At 34.1% G+C, this 27,188-nt stretch overlaps 1 protein-coding gene across 1 annotated transcript; it reads right to left on the minus strand.

Moving 5' to 3' along the window:
- Positions 1-15,297: 15,297 nt before the first annotated feature.
- Positions 15,298-27,077, minus strand: LOC149420841 (acyl-CoA Delta-9 desaturase-like). Its single transcript, XM_089635131.1, has 4 exons — positions 26,858-27,077; positions 21,660-21,790; positions 18,226-18,431; positions 15,298-15,826 (listed from the first exon to the last, which is right to left on the minus strand). Exons 1-4 carry the CDS (start codon positions 27,075-27,077, stop codon positions 15,298-15,300), a joined length of 1,086 nt encoding a protein of 361 aa, XP_089491257.1.
- Positions 27,078-27,188: the final 111 nt, after the last annotated feature.

Raw genomic sequence — 27,188 nt, forward strand, 5'->3', positions numbered from 1 at the left:
TTTTCGAAAAAAACTAAAAAATCAATTTCAGCTACAACAACATCAATAATGTATTTTTTTGTAATATTAGCACTCTATTACAACCAAAAGTCACGAGCCGCTACTGGCTGAGACGTTACGTCGCCGAGAAAACAGAGGTATCCAAAATGATGTATCAGCACTTTCAGCGAGGTACCTGAAGATGGAGTTTCATGTGTGGACACGATTCTCACAACCTAAAACTATATAAAAGAAGAATACATACGTTCATGATACAAAGTGGCGGACTAAGCCCGTCAGAGGCCTGGGGCGGCATAGATGAATGAGCCCCTCCCCCTCCAGTTTAAGAAGTTGATGTAATTTTACAAGCTTTTTATTCAGTTAACATTCAAATGTAGAAGTGTTTGTTTATTTAGTTAAAATCTTGCAAGCAAAATTTAAATATGGATATTGACGAGGAAAATAAAATACAAATCGATCCGCAAAAAAAAAAACATTCGATTTGTATGCACCAAGTCTTAAACTGTTTGAAAATCCAGTCAAAATGGCCAGGGCCGTATTATGCGTAAGGCAGTGTAGGAAACTGCCTAGGGGCCTCGCATCAAGGGCCCCCGAGACCAGCATTGCCTAGAGGCCCTGACATGTTTAATCCAGCCCTGGCAGGCCCGTATTGTCCATTAGGGCCTAATGATTAGGCAATGTAAGCCACTGCCAATGGGCCATACATCGGCTAGGGGCCCCTAGGGTAAAGAAGCCCCGAGACGTGCATTGCCTAGAGGGCCCGACTATAACACCACGTAAGGATTGTTTTATAAAGGGCACTCTTCTATTTTTTTAAATTTTTATGAACGCTGAAAATTAGCTGGTCCGCCATTTTTTATTTTTTTTAGATATCGAAATTCCCTCTACATGGTGTCACGAATACTGGATTTTTGAATGGTTTAAGAACTGTTAACTGAACCTAGTGTAAAGGAACCCCGAGACGTGCATTGCCTAGGGGGCCCGGCCCTCGCAGGGCCGTATTGTCTATTAGGCAGTGTAAGCCACTGCCTTGGGGCCACGCATCGGCTAGGCCCCCCTAGGGTAAACGCGCTCCTAATCGATGGTAGCTAAAGGTAATTGGTGGGTGCAAATTGCATGTATAGTTTGTTTAATATGTTGTCAACCAGGATGAAAAACGTGTTAAAAACGTTTCGAGAAAAACGCATTCAAAGTTTTGCTGAATGATAATTCAACATACAAACTGTTCCAAATGGTTTCACATAAAATCATCTATCTCCGTCAATTTTTTGAATTTCTTTAAAACATCTTGAGAGCATTCTTAAAAAGTGCATCTTTCAAAAAATTAAAATTAATAAAGATAATTTTTTTACAGTGTGATGGTGCCTTAAAGTCTTGTTAAGGATTTGATCAAGAGAAAATTGTGGCGTAAAGAGATCCTTGCTTATGTAATGATCTACCCTTTCTACTTCAAACTTTTCCTTCTCTTCTTTCTACGATACATTTTCCTTAAGTCCCGTAGGTAACTTTTCCATAAGGCTTTGGTTATATATATATCCGGGGTAGGAAGGTCCTCCCTGCCGTCTTTTCTTTATTACACACCCCTTCAAGTGTGTACATCCTAGTTTGTCTACGTGACGTACGACCTTGAACGTACTCATTTCACGTGACGGTTCAGTATAAAAAGGCTTCACCGAACGTTGTGTTGGGTTTTTGTTTCTCGGCTTAGAAACCTAGTTATTTATGTTTTGTGTGGTATCCCTTGGTTCTTTTGAGATAGAGTGAGTTGAATCCATTACCGCTGTTTTTCAAAACCATTTCATAAACCTTATCTTCTAAGTCGCCTGCTCACCCCCCCCTAGCTACTCGATTCTACCTATCGTAGGGTAATGTGAATATAATAAAGTGTTAGATTTTATATATGTGATATACATACGATAAATTTATGGTGTTAGTTGTCGGCGCCATCCATGTATATATTTTGGGAGGGGAAGGAGAGGAAAGGAAATGAATTTTTTTCAAGTTAAGATTGACTCCTCCGCTTACCAAACAAAACTGATGGATGATAGTTCGAACAAGGCAATCGATATCTGCGTGTCTGGATATCACAACCGGCCGGGTCTCCCCTTGTTCCAAATCGGCAACCTTCACGCCAGAATAAAGAAAACCAGGTCTCATCACCAATTTCAGAATTGCCCCAATCTCAAACACCTCCAGGATAACCTACTTTACTGAGTGTAGAAGGGGAAAGCCATGACATCCCTTGTCACGAATCTAGTCGCGAAAGTGTGACACGTAAGGTCCTAAGTTACGAGCCACCTCTAGAAAACATTGTAACTCCCACGTCGTCGGGGATTTACATCCCTTTCTAGGTCAATACATATATAACACACGACGATCTTGTCGACATTTTGCCCGCTTATTAACGATAGGTTGTGTGCCTACCCATTCAGCCAATTATCATGTGAGATATATGTAAGGTCTACTCGATATGCCAAATTTGGGATGAGGACTGTCTGTATTTTAATATTTGGTTCCAGTATTTATTTTATGAGGTTACTAGCATCCTCGTGTATTAGGTATGGGTAACTCCTACTGAATACCTATCCTCTCAGGTAAGGTATAAACGGATAATTGGTTTGATGTTTTGCATTTAATTTAAAGAGGCTGCCTACCTCTCGAAAGATACCTGTTGAGAAAAGTTGTTCGGTTGGTAGTTTTATTTCGGAGATTACCATCTCCCTCTTTCGACTTTAGATTTGTTTTCGTGCATCCCAATTCGTAACTTAGAAAGTCAAACAATAGATGAAAAGTATTAAATTAGAAAAGTCAAATAACAGAAGAAAAGTTTTCATTTTGTTCCGTCTGGTTGCATCCGAACGCTTTCAATTTGGGACGGCATACGCTAGCAAAACTTCCCCTTTGACTGACTGTACTCCGCGCCTCTCGGCCTATATATGAAAAGTCATTGGCCTGTCTCTCACTCACAGCTGATTGACAATCCGTCTAGGGTATTCCTTTTAATGATAACATTATTTGGACGGCAGGTGTCGTAAACTTAGTTGTATCCGTCTTTTAAAGGGGGTCCCCTGGAATTTAATAAATAATATAAAAAACTCACCCAGTTAGGCACCTCTCATTCTCAGCGTGAAGCTTACCTGGTTACACTATATAGCTAAATCACTTTAATTTTCGACCTCCTCCCTACGCTTATAAAAGGGTAATTAAATATTCCTGTAAATAAAATTGTACCTCCCTAATCTGTTAGGATTCGAACCCACAGTTAATAATCTATTTGATTCTCTGGGTTTCGGTCTCCGTGGATAGAATGCCATCTCGCCAAATCAATAACCTAGCCCGATTAAAACTTGCTGCCTTTATATACGGTCACTCTGTTTTAAAAACGCGATCATTATTATTATTATTTTCATGTTTTTAAGACAAGTAATTTAGTTTGAACTACACATTTAAATCAACACAACTTTATAACACAATCGCGATTGCACAACACCGGGCGCCCCTGAGGTGGGTTTTTACAAAACGGCGCTCTACAAATTATCCGATTGTTCCTTATTGTCATTATTATTAATTGTTTTCTCACTGAGTCCAACCACTTTCACTTCACACAAAAACCGGTTCAATAATATTTCACTTTAGTTCAAAATTCCACAATACTATTAACACCATCTGAATCCACTAATTCACTGCAATTTCACACAACACTTCTCATTTGTATAGATTTCATGGAGCTGTCAACGCACTCAAGTTCCAAACCTGACTGCCCGTCCCCGCGCCCTGTTCCGTGTGAATGTGTTTACTCCAGGCCTGTCTGTCCATAAATCTTCCGTCGTTGTTTAAACAAAAAATTTTTAGAGCACGTTATTTTATTATTTATCGTTTATTTTTGTGGATGTCCAAAACATCACAGCCTCCCTTTAGTTCTAAGCCCAACGGGTAATCTCGCTTCCTCGTGTTAGTCGATGGGATTAGAAATAACTATAGGTAATTTACGTTTCTCGAATACCTCTGTATTTATTTTTTATTTTTATTTTAAATTTTATTTTAATTCTTCCAAAATGTTGAGCGCCCCTGTTCTTCGTTTCTAACCTAGCATCTGTTTATTTTTTTGGTTCCCGTGATTATCGGCTTGTTCTACTGGTGAGTTTTTTTCCGCCCTCAGCTTTTTCAAGTGTTTCGTGCCTCTATGGGTAGAAATTCAATATGTCATGTCACACTTGTTTATTTTAGAATTTTAAAGTCTGAGTTAATTGTTTAAACAGTGTTGTTTCATCTCAATACGTTATTTGTATTATGTTCGAGTGTTATTTATTTCCATGTTGATTTGTTTTTATTTTGTGTCCTCGGCTGTGATCCGATGGTTTTTTGTCCGTCTGTGTTATTTATGACTTAAACATTCTCTGCCTTTTAGATCTGGAATAAACAATAATTGTTTACAGTTATTCTAATATCAATGGTATAAAATATGCCATATACTTCACGATATCTGAATGCAATGTTTATTTTAGATTTGTCCCAGCTATCTTATTCTTGTGTTATAATTAATCCGATTTCGATGTTTGTTTATCCTTTGGCTTCGTTGTTTATGAACATTTTAGATGTTTTTTGTCGTCACAATGAATTCAATGTTTTCCGGGTCTGTCTGTTTATTCTATTTTGCCTTTGAAGTACGATGTCTCTGTTATCATTTTTGACGATAGGTACCATTTCTTTTGCTGTTAATGTGAATTAATAAGGTTTATGAAATCCATTTTTTTTTTTTTTTTCAACAACAGTAATGAATTCAAACCAGCTTGTATATCTATCTCTCCTGGTTTGCGGCAACAGATGTAATGATCTACCCTTTCTACTTCAAACTTTTCCTTCTCTTCTTTCTACGATACATTTTCCTTAAGTCCCGTAGGTAACTTTTCCATAAGGCTTTGGTTATATATATATCCGGGGTAGGAAGGTCCTCCCTGCCGTCTTTTCTTTATTACACACCCCTTCAAGTGTGTACATCCTAGTTTGTCTACGTGACGTACGACCTTGAACGTACTCATTTCACGTGACGGTTCAGTATAAAAAGGCTTCACCGAACGTTGTGTTGGGTTTTTGTTTCTCGGCTTAGAAACCTAGTTATTTATGTTTTGTGTGGTATCCCTTGGTTCTTTTGAGATAGAGTGAGTTGAATCCATTACCGCTGTTTTTCAAAACCATTTCATAAACCTTATCTTCTAAGTCGCCTGCTCACCCCCCCCTAGCTACTCGATTCTACCTATCGTAGGGTAATGTGAATATAATAAAGTGTTAGATTTTATATATGTGATATACATACGATAAATTTATGGTGTTAGTTGTCGGCGCCATCCATGTATATATTTTGGGAGGGGAAGGAGAGGAAAGGAAATGAATTTTTTTCAAGTTAAGATTGACTCCTCCGCTTACCAAACAAAACTGATGGATGATAGTTCGAACAAGGCAATCGATATCTGCGTGTCTGGATATCACAACCGGCCGGGTCTCCCCTTGTTCCAAATCGGCAACCTTCACGCCAGAATAAAGAAAACCAGGTCTCATCACCAATTTCAGAATTGCCCCAATCTCAAACACCTCCAGGATAACCTACTTTACTGAGTGTAGAAGGGGAAAGCCATGACATCCCTTGTCACGAATCTAGTCGCGAAAGTGTGACACGTAAGGTCCTAAGTTACGAGCCACCTCTAGAAAACATTGTAACTCCCACGTCGTCGGGGATTTACATCCCTTTCTAGGTCAATACATATATAACACACGACGATCTTGTCGACATTTTGCCCGCTTATTAACGATAGGTTGTGTGCCTACCCATTCAGCCAATTATCATGTGAGATATATGTAAGGTCTACTCGATATGCCAAATTTGGGATGAGGACTGTCTGTATTTTAATATTTGGTTCCAGTATTTATTTTATGAGGTTACTAGCATCCTCGTGTATTAGGTATGGGTAACTCCTACTGAATACCTATCCTCTCAGGTAAGGTATAAACGGATAATTGGTTTGATGTTTTGCATTTAATTTAAAGAGGCTGCCTACCTCTCGAAAGATACCTGTTGAGAAAAGTTGTTCGGTTGGTAGTTTTATTTCGGAGATTACCATCTCCCTCTTTCGACTTTAGATTTGTTTTCGTGCATCCCAATTCGTAACTTAGAAAGTCAAACAATAGATGAAAAGTATTAAATTAGAAAAGTCAAATAACAGAAGAAAAGTTTTCATTTTGTTCCGTCTGGTTGCATCCGAACGCTTTCAATTTGGGACGGCATACGCTAGCAAAACTTCCCCTTTGACTGACTGTACTCCGCGCCTCTCGGCCTATATATGAAAAGTCATTGGCCTGTCTCTCACTCACAGCTGATTGACAATCCGTCTAGGGTATTCCTTTTAATGATAACATTATTTGGACGGCAGGTGTCGTAAACTTAGTTGTATCCGTCTTTTAAAGGGGGTCCCCTGGAATTTAATAAATAATATAAAAAACTCACCCAGTTAGGCACCTCTCATTCTCAGCGTGAAGCTTACCTGGTTACACTATATAGCTAAATCACTTTAATTTTCGACCTCCTCCCTACGCTTATAAAAGGGTAATTAAATATTCCTGTAAATAAAATTGTACCTCCCTAATCTGTTAGGATTCGAACCCACAGTTAATAATCTATTTGATTCTCTGGGTTTCGGTCTCCGTGGATAGAATGCCATCTCGCCAAATCAATAACCTAGCCCGATTAAAACTTGCTGCCTTTATATACGGTCACTCTGTTTTAAAAACGCGATCATTATTATTATTATTTTCATGTTTTTAAGACAAGTAATTTAGTTTGAACTACACATTTAAATCAACACAACTTTATAACACAATCGCGATTGCACAACACCGGGCGCCCCTGAGGTGGGTTTTTACAAAACGGCGCTCTACAAATTATCCGATTGTTCCTTATTGTCATTATTATTAATTGTTTTCTCACTGAGTCCAACCACTTTCACTTCACACAAAAACCGGTTCAATAATATTTCACTTTAGTTCAAAATTCCACAATACTATTAACACCATCTGAATCCACTAATTCACTGCAATTTCACACAACACTTCTCATTTGTATAGATTTCATGGAGCTGTCAACGCACTCAAGTTCCAAACCTGACTGCCCGTCCCCGCGCCCTGTTCCGTGTGAATGTGTTTACTCCAGGCCTGTCTGTCCATAAATCTTCCGTCGTTGTTTAAACAAAAAATTTTTAGAGCACGTTATTTTATTATTTATCGTTTATTTTTGTGGATGTCCAAAACATCACACTTATATAGTGGTGTTTAAGGTTATATTTACTGTGCTCTGTCGCACTAAATCACGTATCTAGTATCCTGCATCCCGCGTAGTAATCCAAAAGACTCTTGTCATCGAGTCCCCAGTCAAGGAATTAATGAATTTATTCCGTATTCAGTTGTGACGTCACGCGTCATAGAAACAAATCCTATGTCCCATGTACCGAGTCTGTCCGGACAAGCGCTCAATCCCAGTCTCAGGGAATAAGTTAAACAGAACAGAGATACAGTGACACAGAGAGACTCGATACAGAGTTCCCAATTCCCTATTTGCTGAAGATATCGAGTCCCTTTCCTTACTAGTTACAGGTCCGTCCGCACCGTCTGCAGAACGCAAGTCATAATATCACAGCAAAACACAAAACACTTATTAGTCAGAAGTTCCTAATTCATTACACTATGCCAGCTGTCAATTGGTTCGACGTTAGTGTTGCTAAACCATCGATTTAGTACCTAGTCAGGTGAAAACTTTCTACTTCGGAATCTGAATCCTAGTAAAAAAGCGAACGTATCTCCTTTTTTTACTCTTTTCCACATGCGAAAATTATGCAATACGCTTAGAAACAAAACGATGTTTACGTTATTGTTCTTATAAGTATGTTTTTTTTATGTACCTGCTTACTTGTAGACGTAAAACGAGATAAGTTGGCTGTCGAATTGTGTGTGATAATAACAAGTAATTTGTTTTGATTTCTGTATTTTTGTACTGAATTGTAAGTCACTCAATTTCAGACTTTCAATCAGTTTTTATTTGGCGCATGGATTTAACATTACAATTGGGGTAAGTACCTACAAACATTAAAATAAATAAATATAATATATATTTGGTTGAAACTTATTCCAGGTGATCGGGTCGAATATACAAAAGTGGGATAATAATAATATAGTTCTTATTATTGCCATAAGAACGTATCTCACTGCCCCTAAAATAATATTTTTTTATGTAAAGTTAGTTTAAGGTACCTACTTTTGTAGTAAATAAGTAGATAGTTTTAGGAAGAAAGATATAAAATAATTTTAATTCTGGGATTCAGTTTGCAAAAAAGAAAAATCGAGTGTGACTTTTTATTTTTGGTTTCGTCTAATGATGTTTTACCTTCGTTTTTTTAGGAAAAAGCAACATATTGAATAGCCAAAATGTCTTCCAGAAAATAGAACGAACTTTGGTGTCACTTTTCTGTTTGTAACATATTTATTTTGTGGTATGACATATTTTTTTTTTACTAAAGTTACTCCAAAGCTCTCCTCGCTTTGAGAACTCTGTGCTATAAAGTGTAAAGCTTACACATACAGGTTTTCTAAGTAAATTTATAAATGTACTTATGCAAATGTAAAAAATAAATGCCTATATTTGATAGTTTTGTGTGTTTATTTAAGATGTTTTTTTTCAAAACGAACACATTTATTTGAATGCGAAAAAATTCTTCACTAATCAATCCTAGCATTCTAGGTACAAAACCAAAATGAAGTGTCGAATCAAGGAATTAAAGGAATGAATTGAATGAATTAGTTCATTGACCAGGTGAATAAGACTGAATTTATTTATTATTGTGAATGAATCTGCCCATGTCTAATTTGTATGCCTATTTTGAAAGAATCTAGATTTTATGCGGGCAAAACCATTTATTCATAAACACATTTCATGTGCACAGGAGCAAACAAACAATATTCGCATTATTAACTTTAAAGTAGTGTTTTTATCTGAAAAAATGAAGTAAACGCCATCTATGAACGAGCAATTTATGAAACAAAATTAGTTAACCCGTTTTAAAATGCAGATCGATTTCCGAATAATTCAGAAAGGGTAGATAGGTACTAACTCTCAGAGCCGCCTATCAAAAAGTTTCTTGATCGATCTATAACAACTTCATCTGCGTTAATTCCCCCCTTCTTCCATTATCTACCAATTTTTGATCAGCCCCATAAATTTGACTTATTTTAAAGTTCATGTAATATTTGGGTTTTATGAGTACATTTAGACCGTTGAAAGATTAACTTAATTTTCATCCTCTAGGTGCTCTTCTACTACAATATTTTATACTATCCCGCCTGTGCCACTCAGTTGTTCCATATCATATGAAAGAAAGAGAAGAATTAGTGCACATTAATACCAAAGCTTATTCTGGAAACGCTAGAGTATAATAGTTAAGTTTTTGGCATAAAATAAGGCTACTTTAAAATGGAATGACAATGTTCAAACGTAATCCCCCTCCCCTCTAATGCAAATTGTCTTCGGGGTGGTATTTTTTAATCCCTTCCGAGCCCAACCCTATCCTTTCAAAGTGTTCTACTGATTCTGCTCAATCTCCCTCTCTCCCATTTACTTCCCTTCGCAACTCGTTCAGTCTCACAACATAGTCCCACTAGCACCGGGTAATTGGGACTTTTGTGCGAAATTAATATAATAAAAACAATACGAAATTAAGTTAACTCATACAACCTAATAATAATGTTATCTAAGGCAATGTCCGCCTACACACTACACACGGAGAAAAAGGAATATTGCTAATTTATGTTTAACATATTGTCATTACTTATAGCAAGGCAAATGCAAGTGCATAAATACATGTTTTGAAATATTAGTAATTTACTAAAAGTTTACCAGAAAACGGCCTATAATCCCATTTTTAACTGAGTTTATAATAATTTAAAGAGATTCTTAATAAATTAGCAATACTCATTTTTCTCAGTACACATTATGTTAATTTTACGAGACGTTATGTAATTTATCAATAATCTGATATCAATTATCCCTAGTATTCAATGTATTATTTTTAATATATTGAATACTAGGAGTAATAGAGAAGAAGATGATATTTTTAATAACCAACTTCCGATGAAATGACTGTAAATATGTTGCATACCCTGTTAAATTACATTTGTTTTAAATTACATAATTTGTTTGTTTCAATTTTTAACGAAGTTATTATCATCTTCACTCAAGAGTGATAATGTTACCCCAGTTAACAGTACTCAATTTTACTGATTCACACGTAAAGTTACCTACACTAAAGTTTTTTCAAATAAAAATGAGCTACATTTGGGTTGTGTATTTACGAGGCTTTCTGGAATTCAGAAAAATGAGTAGTAAAAGTATTAAGGTTTTCGTTTTTGAGAAGTTACGTAAGAGGGTAATATAAATATTCTTGCATAATTTAAACTTTCTTTTGATGTGGTTTTCTGAGATGCCTACAGGAACCATTTCTTAAGGTGACTTTAGTGTAAAGTCAGTATTTATTATGATAACGTTTGCAAGGGATAATTTTTGAAGAAATTATGTAATTTGAACACTAAGCTTTGATATGATTTGAGATTAAGGTGATTTATTTTTGGGTTAATATGCCGTGTTCTACTGCCCCTTTCTTTATCCTACGTTTGGGACAACATTACCGTGTCCACCATCAGGACACACTGAGAAGATAATAATAATAATTGGATATTTGTAGAGCGCAGTTTTTGTGAAAAATCACCTCAATGGCGCTGTAAAGCATTAAGACTTCTTCAAAACTGCGAGAAAAATGCAAGACTTATTGAGGCCTGTAAAAACCAACTTTCCTCTTGAGACAGATGGAGTTTATAAACTAAGCTGTTTTGGAATGACATGTTTAGAACTAAGGTTAGCTTAAGTAAAGTCAGAACGGACGATCTCCAAAAGGATATCAGAACATTTCATACCGTGTAAACTCGGCCAACCTGACAAATCGGCAATTTCGGAGCATTTATTTGAAACCGGAAGGTATTTGAAGGATTGGTCTTTGAAGTCCTGGGAAGACCCAAAACGCATTGAGCACGCTTAATTACGGAGGCAATTGAAATTCATAAATAAATTTTTCATTCATTCATATTAATAAAGACGAATGGGGCTAATCCAAATAGTTCTTGATTAACGGCTACACCAAACACTGTAATGTTATCCGAAACGTTGGATAAAGAAGAAGGTAGCGCAACACGGCATAATACCTCTGAAATAAATCACAGCTACATGAAAAACCATAAGAAACAAGTACTAATAAGGTGTATACTATTTTTATCGCTGACAATTAGCGTGGTATCTAAAAAATGTTCAATTCAAACGACATAACTATAACGAAATAAGAAGTGATCCGCATTGTTGGATCAAGGTAATATTTCCCAACATCCTTTTATTTTATTTTATTTTATTTTTTTTATTAAAAAAAGAAAGACAAACATTCCCGGGTTACGAATAACCCAACAATATTTGAAAATCTCCTACTACCACCACAGAAAGCCGAAAATGTTGCTTGTGTTGTGATGGAGGACTTAGCCAGCCGAGGAATCGAACACGCGACGCTCGGGTGAGACCCAAGCGCTATGCCCACTCAACCACTGACCGGTCATTTATAGGTATAAGGTGGAGAATTTTATTTCCCCATGTAATAAAAAAGTGAAATGTGGGATTGAGAAAAATGGCCTTTCACCTGCAGCTCGTCTACATATGAACAAAAATATTAAAATTGAAAGTTATCTATATCTGCCTATTTCAAAATCGAACACACATGAATAGAATATCTTTTTTTATTGTTTGCATTTACAAATTACCGAAATGTACTCGAAATTAAAAACCATTTAAAAATACCAAAAAAACTTTGTATCATATACGTAGTTTTTTTTTTTTTTTTATTTGTATAAAGATTACATACAATATTATTTATACCCGCTAAGCTACTGCAAGTAGCTTGTCAGCAGGAGATTAGTTGCACCTATAATAATAGTATAGTACATAAAATTAAAATAATCATCAACGCTTTAGCGTAGTAATACATACATTTCTACAAAAAAACCAAAAAAAAATAAATAAAAAATTGTGTTATACCTTAAATTTGAAAATACAGAAACAGTGTTGTGGGGAAAAAAACAGTCTTAATACATGAGGTTACTCCTTAGTAGCCATGATTTTAATATTAAAGAGAATTTATTAATGGAGCAATTTTCTTTTAATTCATATGGCAATTTGTTAAAAATTAAAGGTAATACGTAATACGTATTACCTTTAATTTTTTAGTAATACGTTTTTAGTAATACGTAGTAGTAATTACCTTTAATTTTTTAGTAATACGTTTTTAGTAATACGTTTTTTTTAGTAATACGTTATTATATCTTAAGTAGCCATTTTGCTAAAAAAAATGGTAAATGTTAACGTATTTTCTTCACGCTATGTTTTGACATGGCTATGTAACTTTTATTTATTTATTTCTTGATTAAAACAAAATTAAAGGATCAAAGGTTCATATTTCGTGTTAAATAAGATATTAATAAAATAATAAAATTCTAAAATTAACATCAATAACAATGGCCACAAAATGAAAAATTGATATTAATTTAAAACAGTTATGAAAATTAATTATTTTCCATTTCCAAGAACTGAAATACCTATTTACTTCTCATTTTTATCTTACAAGTATTTTTTTATTTTGTTTCACCCTAACTAAGAACCTTTAATAGTGTATTAGTTTTGTTTTGATACAAATATGTTTAGAAAACTATCCTAAAAAAGATACTTTCATATTATGTCAATACGTGACATGAATAAAAGAGATCAAATTTATCCGTATATTTCATTTGAACAAAATAACTATTAAAATGAATTATTTTGCCTTTACAGAGACTGAAATAGATGCTCCGCATTGTTATGAAACTGATTTAAAATGTTTTTAAAATAATATCTACGTGTTAAATATTCCATAAAAGGTATTCTGAAAAGATTTTACTACCATTGTTTTGATTTCAACTTAACCCTCTGATTTATTACATTATTGTAAAGAGACATCTATGAACCAGAATTTACAGTGCAAAGAGAAATAAACGTGGCAGTGCCTTTCATATTGAGCCTCCTTCACATTTGACAAAGCGATGGAAAACTGTTTTCTCGTGATAGCAATAGATGTCTCTGGACATTTTCTAATGAAAGAAAATCGGATATTATTTATTTATTTTGTAACTAGCTGTACCCCGCCACACGTTTCTGTTGCATTTACGTTCAAAAGATGGCGCTGTTGTTAAAAAAACCATGTTGGTCTAACAGATTTACATGTCACAGGTAACATCCATATAAAATAAGTATTTAAAAAAACACAGGCGTATTCGAATGCAAAATTGTACAAAATACAAAATTTCAAAGCAAGCGTTAAAGAACTTTCTTAGACTTAAGATATTGATTAAACGAACATTAACATTTTTCTTTATATGATAAGGATATTAAAATAATTTATTTATTTAAGTTTAAAAGATTTTCTGATCTCAAAGATACATTAAAAATAACTTAAAGCAAGACCACATAAGTTATTAAGTATTGAAAAATTCCAGTAAAAAATAATTTATTTTAATTTTTACCTTTTAATTCATCTAATTATTTTACTTATTAATTGGTCTAACACAATGGGTCGTTTTTATAAAAGTATAACACATTTGATTTGTCGCCTCTATATGAGTTTAGATGACGTCACAAATATATGTATACTACCGTGACGTCACGATCGGGATACGATGACGTCAGAGGCGTACAGTGCGGGTGTTAGTTTTCGACCATTTTGAAAATCGGTTTATTATTATTTATTGAACGAATAACTATACAACGCAAATGAAGCAGCAAAACTCATATTCAGAATCGTATAAATCTTTATTTTATTGTTCTCTGCATTTTTTTTGAATACCGTTGTAATTTTCACTGGATATTCGTAAATACCAAAAGTGAGGAAAAGGAATGAAAACCAGTGATTGCGAGTTCAAATCCCGACGTGCCCTAGTAAATATTTTTGGTTCATTTGTGTCATTTCACCAATTAAAAAATCACAAGGTTTAATTGCGGTACGTTTCATAGTGGAAGATACTCTCAATATCACCCTGGTGTAAGACCACCATTTAAATTTGAAACGTTGCTTCCGGCCAGATACTATATAAAAGGCCAGGTACTTCCCAGCCCTCTTTCCCCGTCTCTTTCCCCTCCCCACCACCTTCAGCTTCACAATATTCTCCAATTGAGAATGCCATGGTCTCACTGGCTCCAGATGGTTGGGAGCGGAATTCTCACAAAAACAAAAAAATAAACAAACAAAAATATACCTGTATTCCGTTTATTATTTTTATTCTTATTAAAATTTGAGAACACATTTAATCCGTGAAAATTTTCTTGGAATCACTAAGGTTTTAAGAGGCTCTTCAGAAATTTTACTTACATCACGTAATATTCAAATTAACAGCAAAAAGTGTGTTTTATGCGAATCTCGGCAAAAACATTTTAAAAATTGAATGAGCAGATTTTTCCATATATTATATATACATCATGAAGAGTGACCAATGTAAGTTTACCATGCTGATAACTCAGGGGAAGATCAATGAGAGAAATTTTATTAATACATCAAATATATAATATATTTCTACAGTGAACTATCCCACCACTAACCATAGATTAGACTATTATTTGACTAGTCCAACTATTTTCAACTTATGCCGAACAGATTGCATCCACCGGTTCGTCGAACACTAATACAAAACTTTCATGTACAATGCATTTGATCAACGAAAATGATGCTGCTAATGGATATATAATACAATTTCTTTTTATTTCGTACAGGCAGATAATACAGATGTCTTGTTGAAATATTACTATTGTTTTTGGTTGATGTTTTTTTTATCACTAATAATAAAAAAAATCAAAAAAATAAATTAAATGTATTTTATTAAGTCAACCATCATTATTTTACACAATATAATACAACTTATTAACTAAACAAATAAAAGTTTTCAACTTAAATACAACATACTTTTAATTAAAATATAATAAACTGCACTAAAAACATTTATATCTATAAACATAATAAAAAAAATCAACATGATGCCTATGCAAATACTGCCAAAGGCTCTTTGAAAAAAATGTAGCAATTATTATGACCCAACCTACGACACCAGAAGAAAATTAGGTACGTAGATACAATCTTTTTGGATGATTCAGAAACTTTTGGCTTCTATAAACGCAAGGGAGCTTCTATTATATATTATAGCGCCATCTTTTTCCTCTTTCGGTTGATCTTTATCACCCCACCCCCAAACATTATGCGAGCCATCACCAGATCGCTTAGATCTTCTCTCTATCAGATTTTTGGACGCTGTTTTTAGGTCATACGCCCAACCAATATACGCCATGAAGTCCAAGAATGCCTTAGTAATGTTCATAGAGTATCCCCCAAGTTCTGCAGTCTTGTAGTCCCAAGGGAAAGTGTGATGGTAATTGTGAAAGCCTTCCCCAAGGACTAAAGATGAGACCCACATATTTTCCACTGGTTTGATGTGGCGGTTGTATGGCTTATTTCCGAACATGTGGGCGGCGCTGTTGACACACCAGGTGCCGTTAAGGACGTAGGTATAGCGGAACATGGTGGCCACGAACCAGGCGTTGGAGAAGGACTCATCCCAGAAGTACATGGGGATAACGGTGGGGATAATAAAGCAGAACATCGGCATCAGCAACAGGTAATATCTGGAAATCAAAACGATAGTTAAAAAAAATTACTTTTAATGAATCTGAAAATGTCTCTGAAAACCAAAAGACAAATCAAAATAACTATTAAGTTTCGTACATTTAAGAAATCCACACACGTAGAAAAATGTGTATTGCTAATTTTTAAGAATCTCTTAAAAAATATTGGTAATCCGGTTCAAACGGGATATATTATCACCATGTAGGAACACATATACCAACATCATGATAATATATTCGAAATTTACTCAAAGTTAGCATATTAATTCATTCGTTAAAGTATTTCTTCAGTAATTTGAAGAGATTCTTAGTAAATTAGCAAACTCATTTTTCTCCGTGCATCGTTAAAAGTGTTGAGTTATTAGCGTTTCCGTGGACCCGAAATTAGTTCCAATTTTCTTTACTTCTTCTGAAAACGATGAAACCTTTTTGTAATATTTTCGATCTATTTTCTTAAACTATAGCTGTATACCCTCTATACTTGCTTATTATATTATTGACACATTAGAGATTTTTTTTCTCGAATTCATCAAAAGTATTCAATTCCATTGGCATTTCTGGGCTCTACGAGTAGAGAGGTTTTATGTTAATGGGTGACATCAGTTTTCTTTAAAATCAGTACAGATCTTGGTAGTGTTTTTAGTGGTACGAAGTTAAAGCAATTGGAAAGGGGTATTTTCATTGTTCAAATGCTTAAACGTAAGAAAAAAATCATAATCATGGCACGTTTATTTGATTTTTATATTGACAAATAAATTTTCGACAATGATTTAAAATGTGCCTTTTTTATTGACCGCCAAAACAACTCATTAATTTTTATCATGAATTTAGCGATTCTGGCGTCATGCCGTCCAAAGTTGGTGATAACCATCTTACCAACTAGCAGCGTATTCTACGTTATAATGCGTTGTAGCCAGTTCGAACCGTATAGGAATGAGCTGTTTTACATAATATTTTTGTGGATAGAAATAATGTCCGCACAAAATAATTATACAAAGTGTGAATAACATTAATAAACGTTTTTATATCTTCCTTTTTGTAACAAATAGAGATAATGATATCCTGACCGCGATCTTCGGTGCTAAAGATTTCATTAACATATTAATTTAGTAGTGTGGACAATATGAAGTAACTATAAATACGTAGTGTTTTTTTTTAAATAATTGTGTATAATAAAATAAAATATATTATACATAGTAAAATTGACCACACGGTGGCTGAGTTGACATCGCCTTTGGGTCCCACCCATGCGTAGTGTGTTCAGTTTATATAAAATTCATAAATTTTATATAAAATCATAAATTCAATACTTGAGAGACCTGAACTACTTGATTTTTTTTTACATATAACTCGCAAACCAACATCATGGAATTATCTGGCGTTCTATTGTGATAACTCCAACACAGAATCACAATTCTATATACCTAAATATAAAAAAAGTCATTACCCAATTTATTTCAGAAAGAAGAACATCAAATGTAACTATAGAAACTACATAGCTCTGTTTATCTTACCAATTTTTTGTAATTTTCCTAATATTATATTTTTCCATCTTGCATGGTGGAGTGTCTAGTTTCCACTTTATTCGTTTTTGACATTGTTTTTGTTTCAGAGGTTGAGTTTTATTTTGTCTTCTATTTTCTTTTTGCTTTTGTTTTTCTTATTTAGATTAATAAAAATAATATTTGTAATAAATAAGAAATAACATGTAAAAGCCCAGTCGGGAGTGACATAAGAAATGAATAAATAAATTCCTCGGCTGGCTAAGTTCTTCATCACAACACAAGCAACATTTTCCTCTTACTGTCTTGGTAGTATGAGATTTTCATATATTATCAGGTTATTTGTAACCCGGGAATGTTATATATATATATTTAAAAATACAATTTAATGTATATATTAAATGGTATTTTTAGTGCAGTTGAGTGGTTTCGGTTTCAATCTGTGCTTGGTGTTTGGTTTTTTTATTTGTAATCTCCCTGTTTTATATCAAACTGTTTATTTGAAATTGAAATGCTATAATATTGTTGTGAGTTTTTAATGAGAGTTGATTTACTTAGTTGAGTACTATAGCATAGGAAGCCCTTTTGCCAAAATATTGAATTTTTGGTTGTTTGTATTTATCGTTGTTGTTATATTGTATAGTTGTTAATTGTGGTATTTTGTGATGTAAACATAAAGAAGAATTGATTTAGAATAAAATTGTTCAATAGATACGATATGAAGATTGACGAAAATTTCTCCAGTTCTTACCGGGACTTTCAGAATATTTTTCACTACGGCTTTTTCGGTTTTAATAGATTACATCAAATTATACAAAGTTAGAAATATATAATTTTTCAACAGTCGGTATTTAGAACCTCATACATATTGCTTTACACATTATTTAGACAACTTACTTCTTTTGGAACATCAGTAAAGGGTCAGAGTAAAGGTCACTGTTATCGATCGTGTGCCCTTTGGCCTTTATCTCAGGGTGCTTCTTGCAAAGCAGCCAGCCCACGTGCGAGAAGAAAAAGCCTCTGGTGGCGTTGTAAGGATCAGCATCTGTCTCACTGTACTTATGGTGGAGGCGGTGATCTCGTGCCCAATCTATTGCTGAATCCTAAATAAATTGTTTATTTTTATTTTTATTAATGATTTTTTAAAGTTGACATAAGATTAACGGGGGTTTGTTCGACGCTCACATTTAATTATTTCTGATGAACGTATTACTAAATATCAAATGTTTATAGGGAGATGTAAGTTATTTATATTTAAGATAAATAAAACAGGACCTTACCATTAAAATATTTTACGTAAAACCGTTACAAAATTTCATGATACTATAAAATCAGCGGCAAACACTTGATTTTACTTTTCTAGACCATGAATTAGTAACTTCCCGAGGGATCTCTCTGGAGACAGTTGAGATTTTAGTAATACGTTTATCAGAAATAATTCAAATAAACCCCACTGAAAAGTAGATTTTCTAGGCCTGCTGGGGCAAAGTCGACGGTAGGTCCGTCTAATTAAATTCTAAAACGCTTTTGGCGCTAACAAACAATGTATGAATAGTAAGGGTTTTTCTAAATTTGCAAATCATTTAATCTCTTCAGATTATAGTTTTAATAAAATCACTGGAACTGACTTTAAAATAACAATGGTGAAGGTATTAAATTAGACAATTTAGAAGCATTAGATGTTAGGATGTCTTTAAATACAAATTTGTCTGAATACTTACTTAACAATGAAATAAATGTATTATATACATATATAATAAATATATATGTATAAAATAGTTAATTATTATAAAGTAAAATATAAAACAGGTTTAATTTTAAGGTTTTTTTATTGTTTCCTTCCACTTATTCAATGTCAATTTTTTATCTGATTCAAATATTTGGTCTCTGTCTAGTATTGTTTTTTTGAAGTGAAACTTCTTTAGGCGCGTAATGAATTTTCGGGGACGGAGTAAAACCGAGTCACGATCGAAACGAAAATGCGGGTACCCCCACCACCGATTAAAGTTCATTTGATCTAGTCAAAGTTTTGAAGTAACATATAAATGCTTCTTAGCTCATCCCGACAACTGGCGTTGGTGGTGTAATGGTCAGCATAGTTGCCTTCCAAGCAGTTGATCCGAGTTCGATTCTCGGCCATCGCACATTATTTTTTTGTTTTTAACGCCTTTTTCATTCAATATCTTATTTTTTAGTAGGTCAGAACATTTTTTAAAAGAAAATAATATTGCAAAATAATAAAAACACTTATCTCACTGTGATAAAACATTACTCCGCTAGAGCGCGCTTTGCGTTATTGTGTTGGATTAAAATTATTATCTAATCCGTATATTATGATAATTGTATTACATTTATTTAATTAATTTATTTATTTTGATAATATGTAATAATTTACAGAAAAAAAAATTAAAACTATCTCCCTCTGATAAAATATCCGTTCGCTAGAGCGCACTACGCGATCTTGTGTGGGATTCTATTTCTGTACATTGTACATTATTTTTAAAAATATATTATATTGAAGTGAAACTTCTTTAGGCGCGTAATTCGGGGACGGAGTAAAACCGAGTCAGGATCGACACGAAAATGCGGGTACCCCCACCACCGCTCACCGTTCACTGTCCCTCTCTCACCATATGCGCTTGTTGAGGTGGGGGAGCCGCTCACGAACGTTCTCTCTCTTCTCTTCTTTCCTCTCTCTCAGACACCAGCGAACTGCGCCACGCCAAGCATCAGCTGCTTGGTTAGTATACTGCGTCGTGAGTGTAATACGAGTGAAATACGTAATTGATTGTGGTTCATACGGTTTAACAAAAGAAGTTTCACTTCTGTCTTGCGTAGGCTTGACACACCCACTTTTTTTTTTATACTATGTAACATTGTGTTCCTCTGTCTGTTTACCAATATATACTCGATAACTGTGTCTTAGTGTTTATTTATTATCATATCCCGATGAAGCTTGGTTTAAGCGAAACTTGTCGATACGCAAAATAATAAATAAAGTGTGTGGTTATCTGAAAAGTGTTGGTTTTAAATTTATAATATATATAAGTTCTAATCACAAGGTAATTGATTCGAAAATTTGTTTTTTTTTTCGAATTTATATGTTAGAATGTGCAAAAAAAAATACAGTGTGTGGCAAGCCTACGCACGACGGAAGTAAAACTTTTAGTATTCTTCTCTCTCTCTTTTTCTAAGTATTAATTAGTTTTTGTACACACTGTTTGTGTGTACATGTCCATTTGCATTATTATTATAGATCATTACATCATATTTCACTGTTAGTATAATCTCGCCAATATGTTAAACAATCTTATCATGCTATTACAACAACAATACTATTTTGTGAGATATTTATCCACTCTTCTTGGTTATGTTTACCTTACGTTAATGTCATCACCATCACTGTGAGGATCAGACTCTCTTCTTCTTTGGTGATTTTCAGGGGATATTTCTTCTTGTGCCACGAATGTTTTTCTCATTTCTATCTCGTCACAAATCATTTTTGACACTAAAACTCTGTTTCAAATCGAATAAACCACAATCAATTACGTATTTCACTCGTATTACACTCAACGCGCAGTACAAGAAGCAAGCAGCTGATACCTGGCTTCGGCGTAGTTGGCTAGAGAGAGAGGAAAAGAGAGAAGAGAGAGAGAGAGAGAGAGAAAGTTCGTCAGTGGCTCCCTCACCTCAGTAAGCGACTACGGTGAGAGAGCGACAGTGGACGGTGAGCGGTGGTGGGGGTCCCGTACCGCCACCACCAAATGATCACGGTTTTTCGTGACGGTCATGAGTCAGTTTTACTCCGGTCCTCGAAAATGCATGACGCGCGTAGAGAAATTTCACTTCAAAAAAATCTGTGCCAAAATATGGATAAAACAAAATTCTCTTTGTTTAAATGTGAAAACAATTTATAAGTATAAAAATATCAAATTATCTTTTTACAATTTTTTTTTCTTTACCAGTTTTTTGGAATAACTCCATTTTCCATTTGAAGTCACTTATCGCCAATCTTTCCTGAGTCGAAAATCGTTAGCCATAATCACGATTGAGCTTGGGATTAGTCGATAGTTTTCAGACGTGTTTGGAAGTAAGTGATTTGGGTAAGTCACAAACACTCGATTGTCAATAAAGTCCCTTGGGTCCCAAAAGTAATTAACGGATTTACTGAAAACGATTTTTGCAATTTTCGAACGTCGTATTATTTTATCAGACTAATTAACTTATTTACGAGAGTTTAAACCGTCAGTCATTGACAATGTGGCATACATGTTTAGGGAATGTTGTAAGGTTGTGAGACACCAGGGGAAAATGGTACATTTAGAGCTTACCTGAAATGCTATCAAATTGAAAACTAGCAGCATAATTTTCAGTGGTGTCTTGGCCTTGAAGGACCTATGGGACCAAAGCCTGTGGGCCCCTGCTGTAAGTCCCAGACCCGATATGACATACAGAAAAAATGCTGAAAATTTAGACAAAGTATTAAAAAAGGTTAAACCTTCTAAAGTTTTAAAAACTCCAATCCTTTTGTAATAATTTTTTTTTCTTTGGTGGTCATTATTCTTTTCAAATTACACTAACTGTATGTTGACATAAACTAGTGAGACATCTAAAAAAACTTTTTTTTTTTGGTTATCTGTCAATAAGGTTCGTTATTTTAATAGTGTAGACTGCCGGCATAGTCCAGTGGTAACGCATTGGGCTGCCATTCCGAAGGTCGCGGGTTCGAACCCGGCGTGCGCAAATAAATTTTATTTGATTAATTTGTGTTATTTCACAATTAATTAATTAAAATAATATATAGTATATTTGCGGCACGTTCCAGAGTGGAAGATACTACCAGTATCGCCCTGGTGTAAGACCACCATTCAGAATTGAAACGTTGCTCCAAATGGCTTTAGCCGTGTTTAGTGACTAGATCTGAATAGCCAGGTACTTCCCCACCTTCCTCTTTCCCTTCCCCACTTACCTTCAGCCTCACAACATCCCCCGATTGAGGATGCCATAGTCTCACTGGCTCCAGACGGGAGCAGTTGGGACTCTTGTGAGGTATTCACTATAAAAAAAAAAAAAAAATTAAAAAAAGACTGCTATTCTGGGATATTTGGTTATAGTCAAATATATCGCTATAGCACTCATTACAAAAAAAATATATTGCTATAGCACTCATTACAAAAAAAAATATATCGCTATAGCACTAATTACAACAAAAAAAATATCGCTATAGCACTCATTACAAAAAAAAATATATCGTTATAGCACTCATTACAAAAAAAAAATATCGCTATAGCAATCATTACAAAAAAATATATATCGCTATGGCACTCATTACAAAAAAATCTACCATGTTAAATGTAAAATTGGGCAACATAAATTTGTATCACTGTAAGACTCACATAGTTCAATAAATATTTTACTTATTCCAGTACAAAAGTGAGATATGTAATATATCTCATAGTAGCACTCACTAAAATTACTTTGTATAAAACTATTTACATTAATGATGTCTCATTTCGAGGGTTATCGTCTTTTTTTTTTTTTTTTTTATAGTGAATACCTCACAAGAGTCCCAACTGCTCCCGTCTGGAGCCAGTGACACTATGGCATCCCCAATTGGGAGATGTTGTGAGGCTGAAGGTAAGTGGGGAAGGGAAAGAGGAAGGTGAGGAAGTACCTGGCTATTCAGATCTAGTCACTAAACACGGCTAAAGCCATTTGGAGCAACGTTTCAATTCTGAATGGTGGTCTTACACCAGGGCGATACTGGTAGTATCTTCCACTCTGTCATCACTGAAAAAAAATGTTTTAATTTTGATATAACAATATTGTGTCCAAACTCTACTGAAATTTAGGAAAAGAATGATGACTGCGTATGTGAGCGCCACACTTGGATATATATTATGTTTATAACAACTACAAAAAAATTGCCGGATACCTTTGAATTTTACCTAAATATGGCCTTTATAAATATTTTAGATTATCTGTTGACTCGGCGTTTCACGGGCTTTATTCTGTTTTTATTTTTAAACAGATGAAAACAAAATTTACCTCTTCTTTTCAACGTTAATTGTGCAAAATTTCATCAAGAAGTATACAAATGCTGGTATCAATAGCAGGAAAAGGGGATGGGCTGTTTTTTCAAAATATAATGTAGCAGTGACCTTTGTCTTATTCTGAAGGCCAAGTGCGAAATTTCATCCATCTCAAAATAATTTTGTAGATTTGTACAAATCCCCGCCACTCGCTACAGATAAATTTATATATATACTCTTTTTTAAATAAATATATATATGTATAATATTCCTACAGTGGAATGGCGATGCTGTCAAAACAAATTTTGGGAACATTGTTGATTGCATTCGAAGTGGCAGGATGATTTCTTTATCCTTGAAAGAATCGCAAAGATGTAATTTATTGTCAGGGTCAATTTGGATACATTAGTAATTGCATTCAGAATAGATGATTGTTTTCTTTCGGGACATCACAAGTCTGAGATTCTTTCCAGGGCATTTTGGAGAACATTTACAATTGTAAAGTTAGAATTTCCACATTTATAAATCAGTATAAGACATATGCGTCCTATAGTACTTTTTTATAAATTTCTTAGGTGATAGAAATTACACATTAATAGACCAAAATTTATGCCGTATGACATGAATTTCTAATTTTAAAATTTCGAATCTTTATTTATTGATTGAATGGCTAGTCATTATTATACAGTAATCGTATTATACAGATTCATAAATTTAAATAGTAGCAAAAATGAAGATCAAGTATTTGGAACAAAAAAAAAACATTTTTAAACTTGAAATAAAAAGTTACTTTAGATCCTTATCTCTCATAAGTATAAAATAGCCTTTTGGAATATAAAAAATAAAATTTAACATAATATTATCAACGCTATTATATTTTTTCTATCTAAGTAGGTGCTTAACCTTTAACTATGGACGTCGGGTCTCAGAGGCCCAACCCCTTCTTCAATTTGTCGGAATAAACAACTTCCCCGCGCGTGCCATCCCCGCGCGTCTCAGTAGCTTCAGTTTTAGTTGTGTTATGACCAAGGAGGGAGAAGGTCGCGTCATCCGGCACTTATTACGTGAGTAATAATCATTTAAAATTTGATCAGGGCCTGGGAGACCCGTTGACTATAATTTCCATACAAATATACTCGGGCCTATGTGACCCGTCTACTATAATTTTCTTACATTTTAGTATTACAAACTTTTTTAATTTGTTCTAGATTTAAGTGGAGTAAATGCTTACGTCTTGTTCAATCAGGAACAGGAAAAGAAAATAGAAAGAGGTGATTTTTTGAAAACTTTAGCGCGGTCTCTAGTCCTGCCACATGCTCAAAGACGAGTTTTATGCACAAAGTTGCCTAGAGAATTGAGGTTGACAATTACTCGAATATTAGGTGCAGATGTGCCCCCAGCGGCAATACAGGCTGAAGAAGTTGGTCCTAAAAATCGTAAAAGATGTAGATTTTGCCCATCAAAGCTCTCTAGAAAGACAACCCATGCCTGTATTAACTGCAAGAAGCCAGTGAAGCCAGTTTGTCGTCCAAGCCTCTATGTTCTGAGTGCCAGTAATTTTACATAAGTTTGATCCTTGTGAGAATTTTTATTTTATTTCTTTCAGAAGTTTTTTTATGACTTTTTGTTACTGTTTCTTTTATTAGCTAGGAAAAATTATTGGTTTTGATTTTTGTAATACCTACTATAATTAAGGAGCCTTAATATGATCTCAAGTCAATTAAGACTGAAAACTGACTAGGTTTGTTAAATTTGGAGATAATTATTAAAATATGAATAAAATTTGATTATTTTTATTACTCGATCTTTTATTTATAAATACTTTCTACATATAAACTCCTTGCTAAAGTCAGATTGGTCCAGGTTTGAAAATTAGAAGAATTTTGTGAAGGGGTCTGTGTGACCCGACGTCCATGGGAGTGTGATTTTTTTTTCACGTCCATAGTTAAAGGTTAAATGAGTACTAAAAAAATTAAAAAATATATTTTTTATAATTAACATGATTTTTTTAGAAAAATATTCAACATGTCCAATCATACACTCGAGCTGAAGGCGCCAACACGGAAAAATAAAATTCCATCTTATTTTTACTATAAATTAATTTCATTCAAACCCACAACCTCACGGCTGCAACACAAATCAGTAGTGCTCCATTTCACTAACCTTGCCTTGACTCTCAAGTTTACGGGATTACATCTTACTTTATTTAAAAAATATACTGCTTTGTAGCAAAATTTTACATTTTGTGGTTAATTTCGCAAGCTGCCAGTAATTTGGTTACGTCGGGGGTGAATAATTATTTTAAAAATAGATTTTCTTCGTTCAGTTACGGAAATTTTGTTGTTCTGTTTATTGTATCTTTCTGGTACATAAGTAAAGTTGTTTATAGTTTCAGCACTGTATAAAATGATCACAAAATCTGTAAGCATGGAATGTATTTAAATTTCTAAAAATGGACCAAATTTCATTTCTTTGATTGTCATTATATTTGTAAATTACAATAAAGGCATTTGTTTATTTTACTTTTTTTATTCTTGAACACCTTTAGTGAAAATTGTACAATTCAGAATACAGAAATGTAAATTGAGTTCAAGTCGAGGTGTAGGTAATTGACATTTCGTAAATGTATTGTTATGAGTGATTAATATGATGGTCATTATTCATTACGCCCACATAAATTGTGTAAAATGATTAACCAGGTGTCTGTAAAGTCCATGACCTTGAGAAAAAATAACACGCCGAAAAATCGTAAATAATTTATTTCAAATCCACCATAGAAGCTGCGTACATCAAATACCAAGGGTTTCTAAATCAATATTTAAATTAAAATCGCTTACAATTTTTTGTGGACACCTGTGTCCCATTTACAGTTGACAGGTTAGTATGCATGGAATTCCTAGGCATTCTATATTTTGTCAAACAAAATTCTATTTTAATTTTTTTTCGTCTGTTTCATATCAAAATATCAAATAATGCTGTTAGAACTGTAATAAAATCGTCTATTTTTATCTTGTCTTATATAATATAAGTAAGTATGGTGATAAGTGATTTGGTACCAAATAAATGAACAGGTTTAAAGCATTTCTAGAAGAATCATACGTATTCTGTACAATATTAATCAAGTTATCTGTTAATGATTGATGATAAGAAAATCACATTTAATGCTTAAACAGCTGTCACCAAATAAAAACCAGAATTTCTATTTTACGTGAATACCACACAAGAGTCCCAACTGCTAAAATGTCTGGAACTATCCATGGAGCTTATGGCATCCACAATTGTATTCATAATTTATATGAGAATATCAAATACCTAACTGAATAATTTTTTTTAAATCTTCAGGGAAGTATTATTGTAGTTTTTGTTGTTGTTGTGAATACCGTACAATAGTACAAACTGTTCACAGCTTGTACTCTTGTACACTGTCTCTCGTGCCAACAAAATGTTTGAGTTTGTTCTCCGTAAAGTTGTAATGTAATAGAAAAAAAAATTATTACCGAATACGTCAGTTGACCACATTGCAGTGGTGAGGAAGAGGTAGGCTCCATACAGCCCCGCCAGGTGGAGATAAGAGAAGAAAATAATGTTCCTCCACACTAGCTGTGGTTTTCTGTTGTCAGCTTTGAAATGGGTACCAATCCCGTTATACGAGCTGTGTTCCAGGTCCAAACTCTCGTTCTCAAAGAGGATGCCGGTCACGTCGGGATTTGGTGGCATTTTGATTTTTCTGAGAAAAAAGTGCCCTTATTAACTATCTATGTATAATCAGTGAAGACATATAATATCAATAGAAGGGCGTTATTGGCATGTGTTCCTGAAGTTATAATA

Source organism: Hesperophylax consimilis, chromosome 9 (genome assembly GCF_061612785.1).
Source record: "Hesperophylax consimilis isolate HC1 chromosome 9, BYU_Hcon_1.0, whole genome shotgun sequence".
NCBI lineage: Eukaryota > Metazoa > Arthropoda > Insecta > Trichoptera > Limnephilidae > Hesperophylax > Hesperophylax consimilis.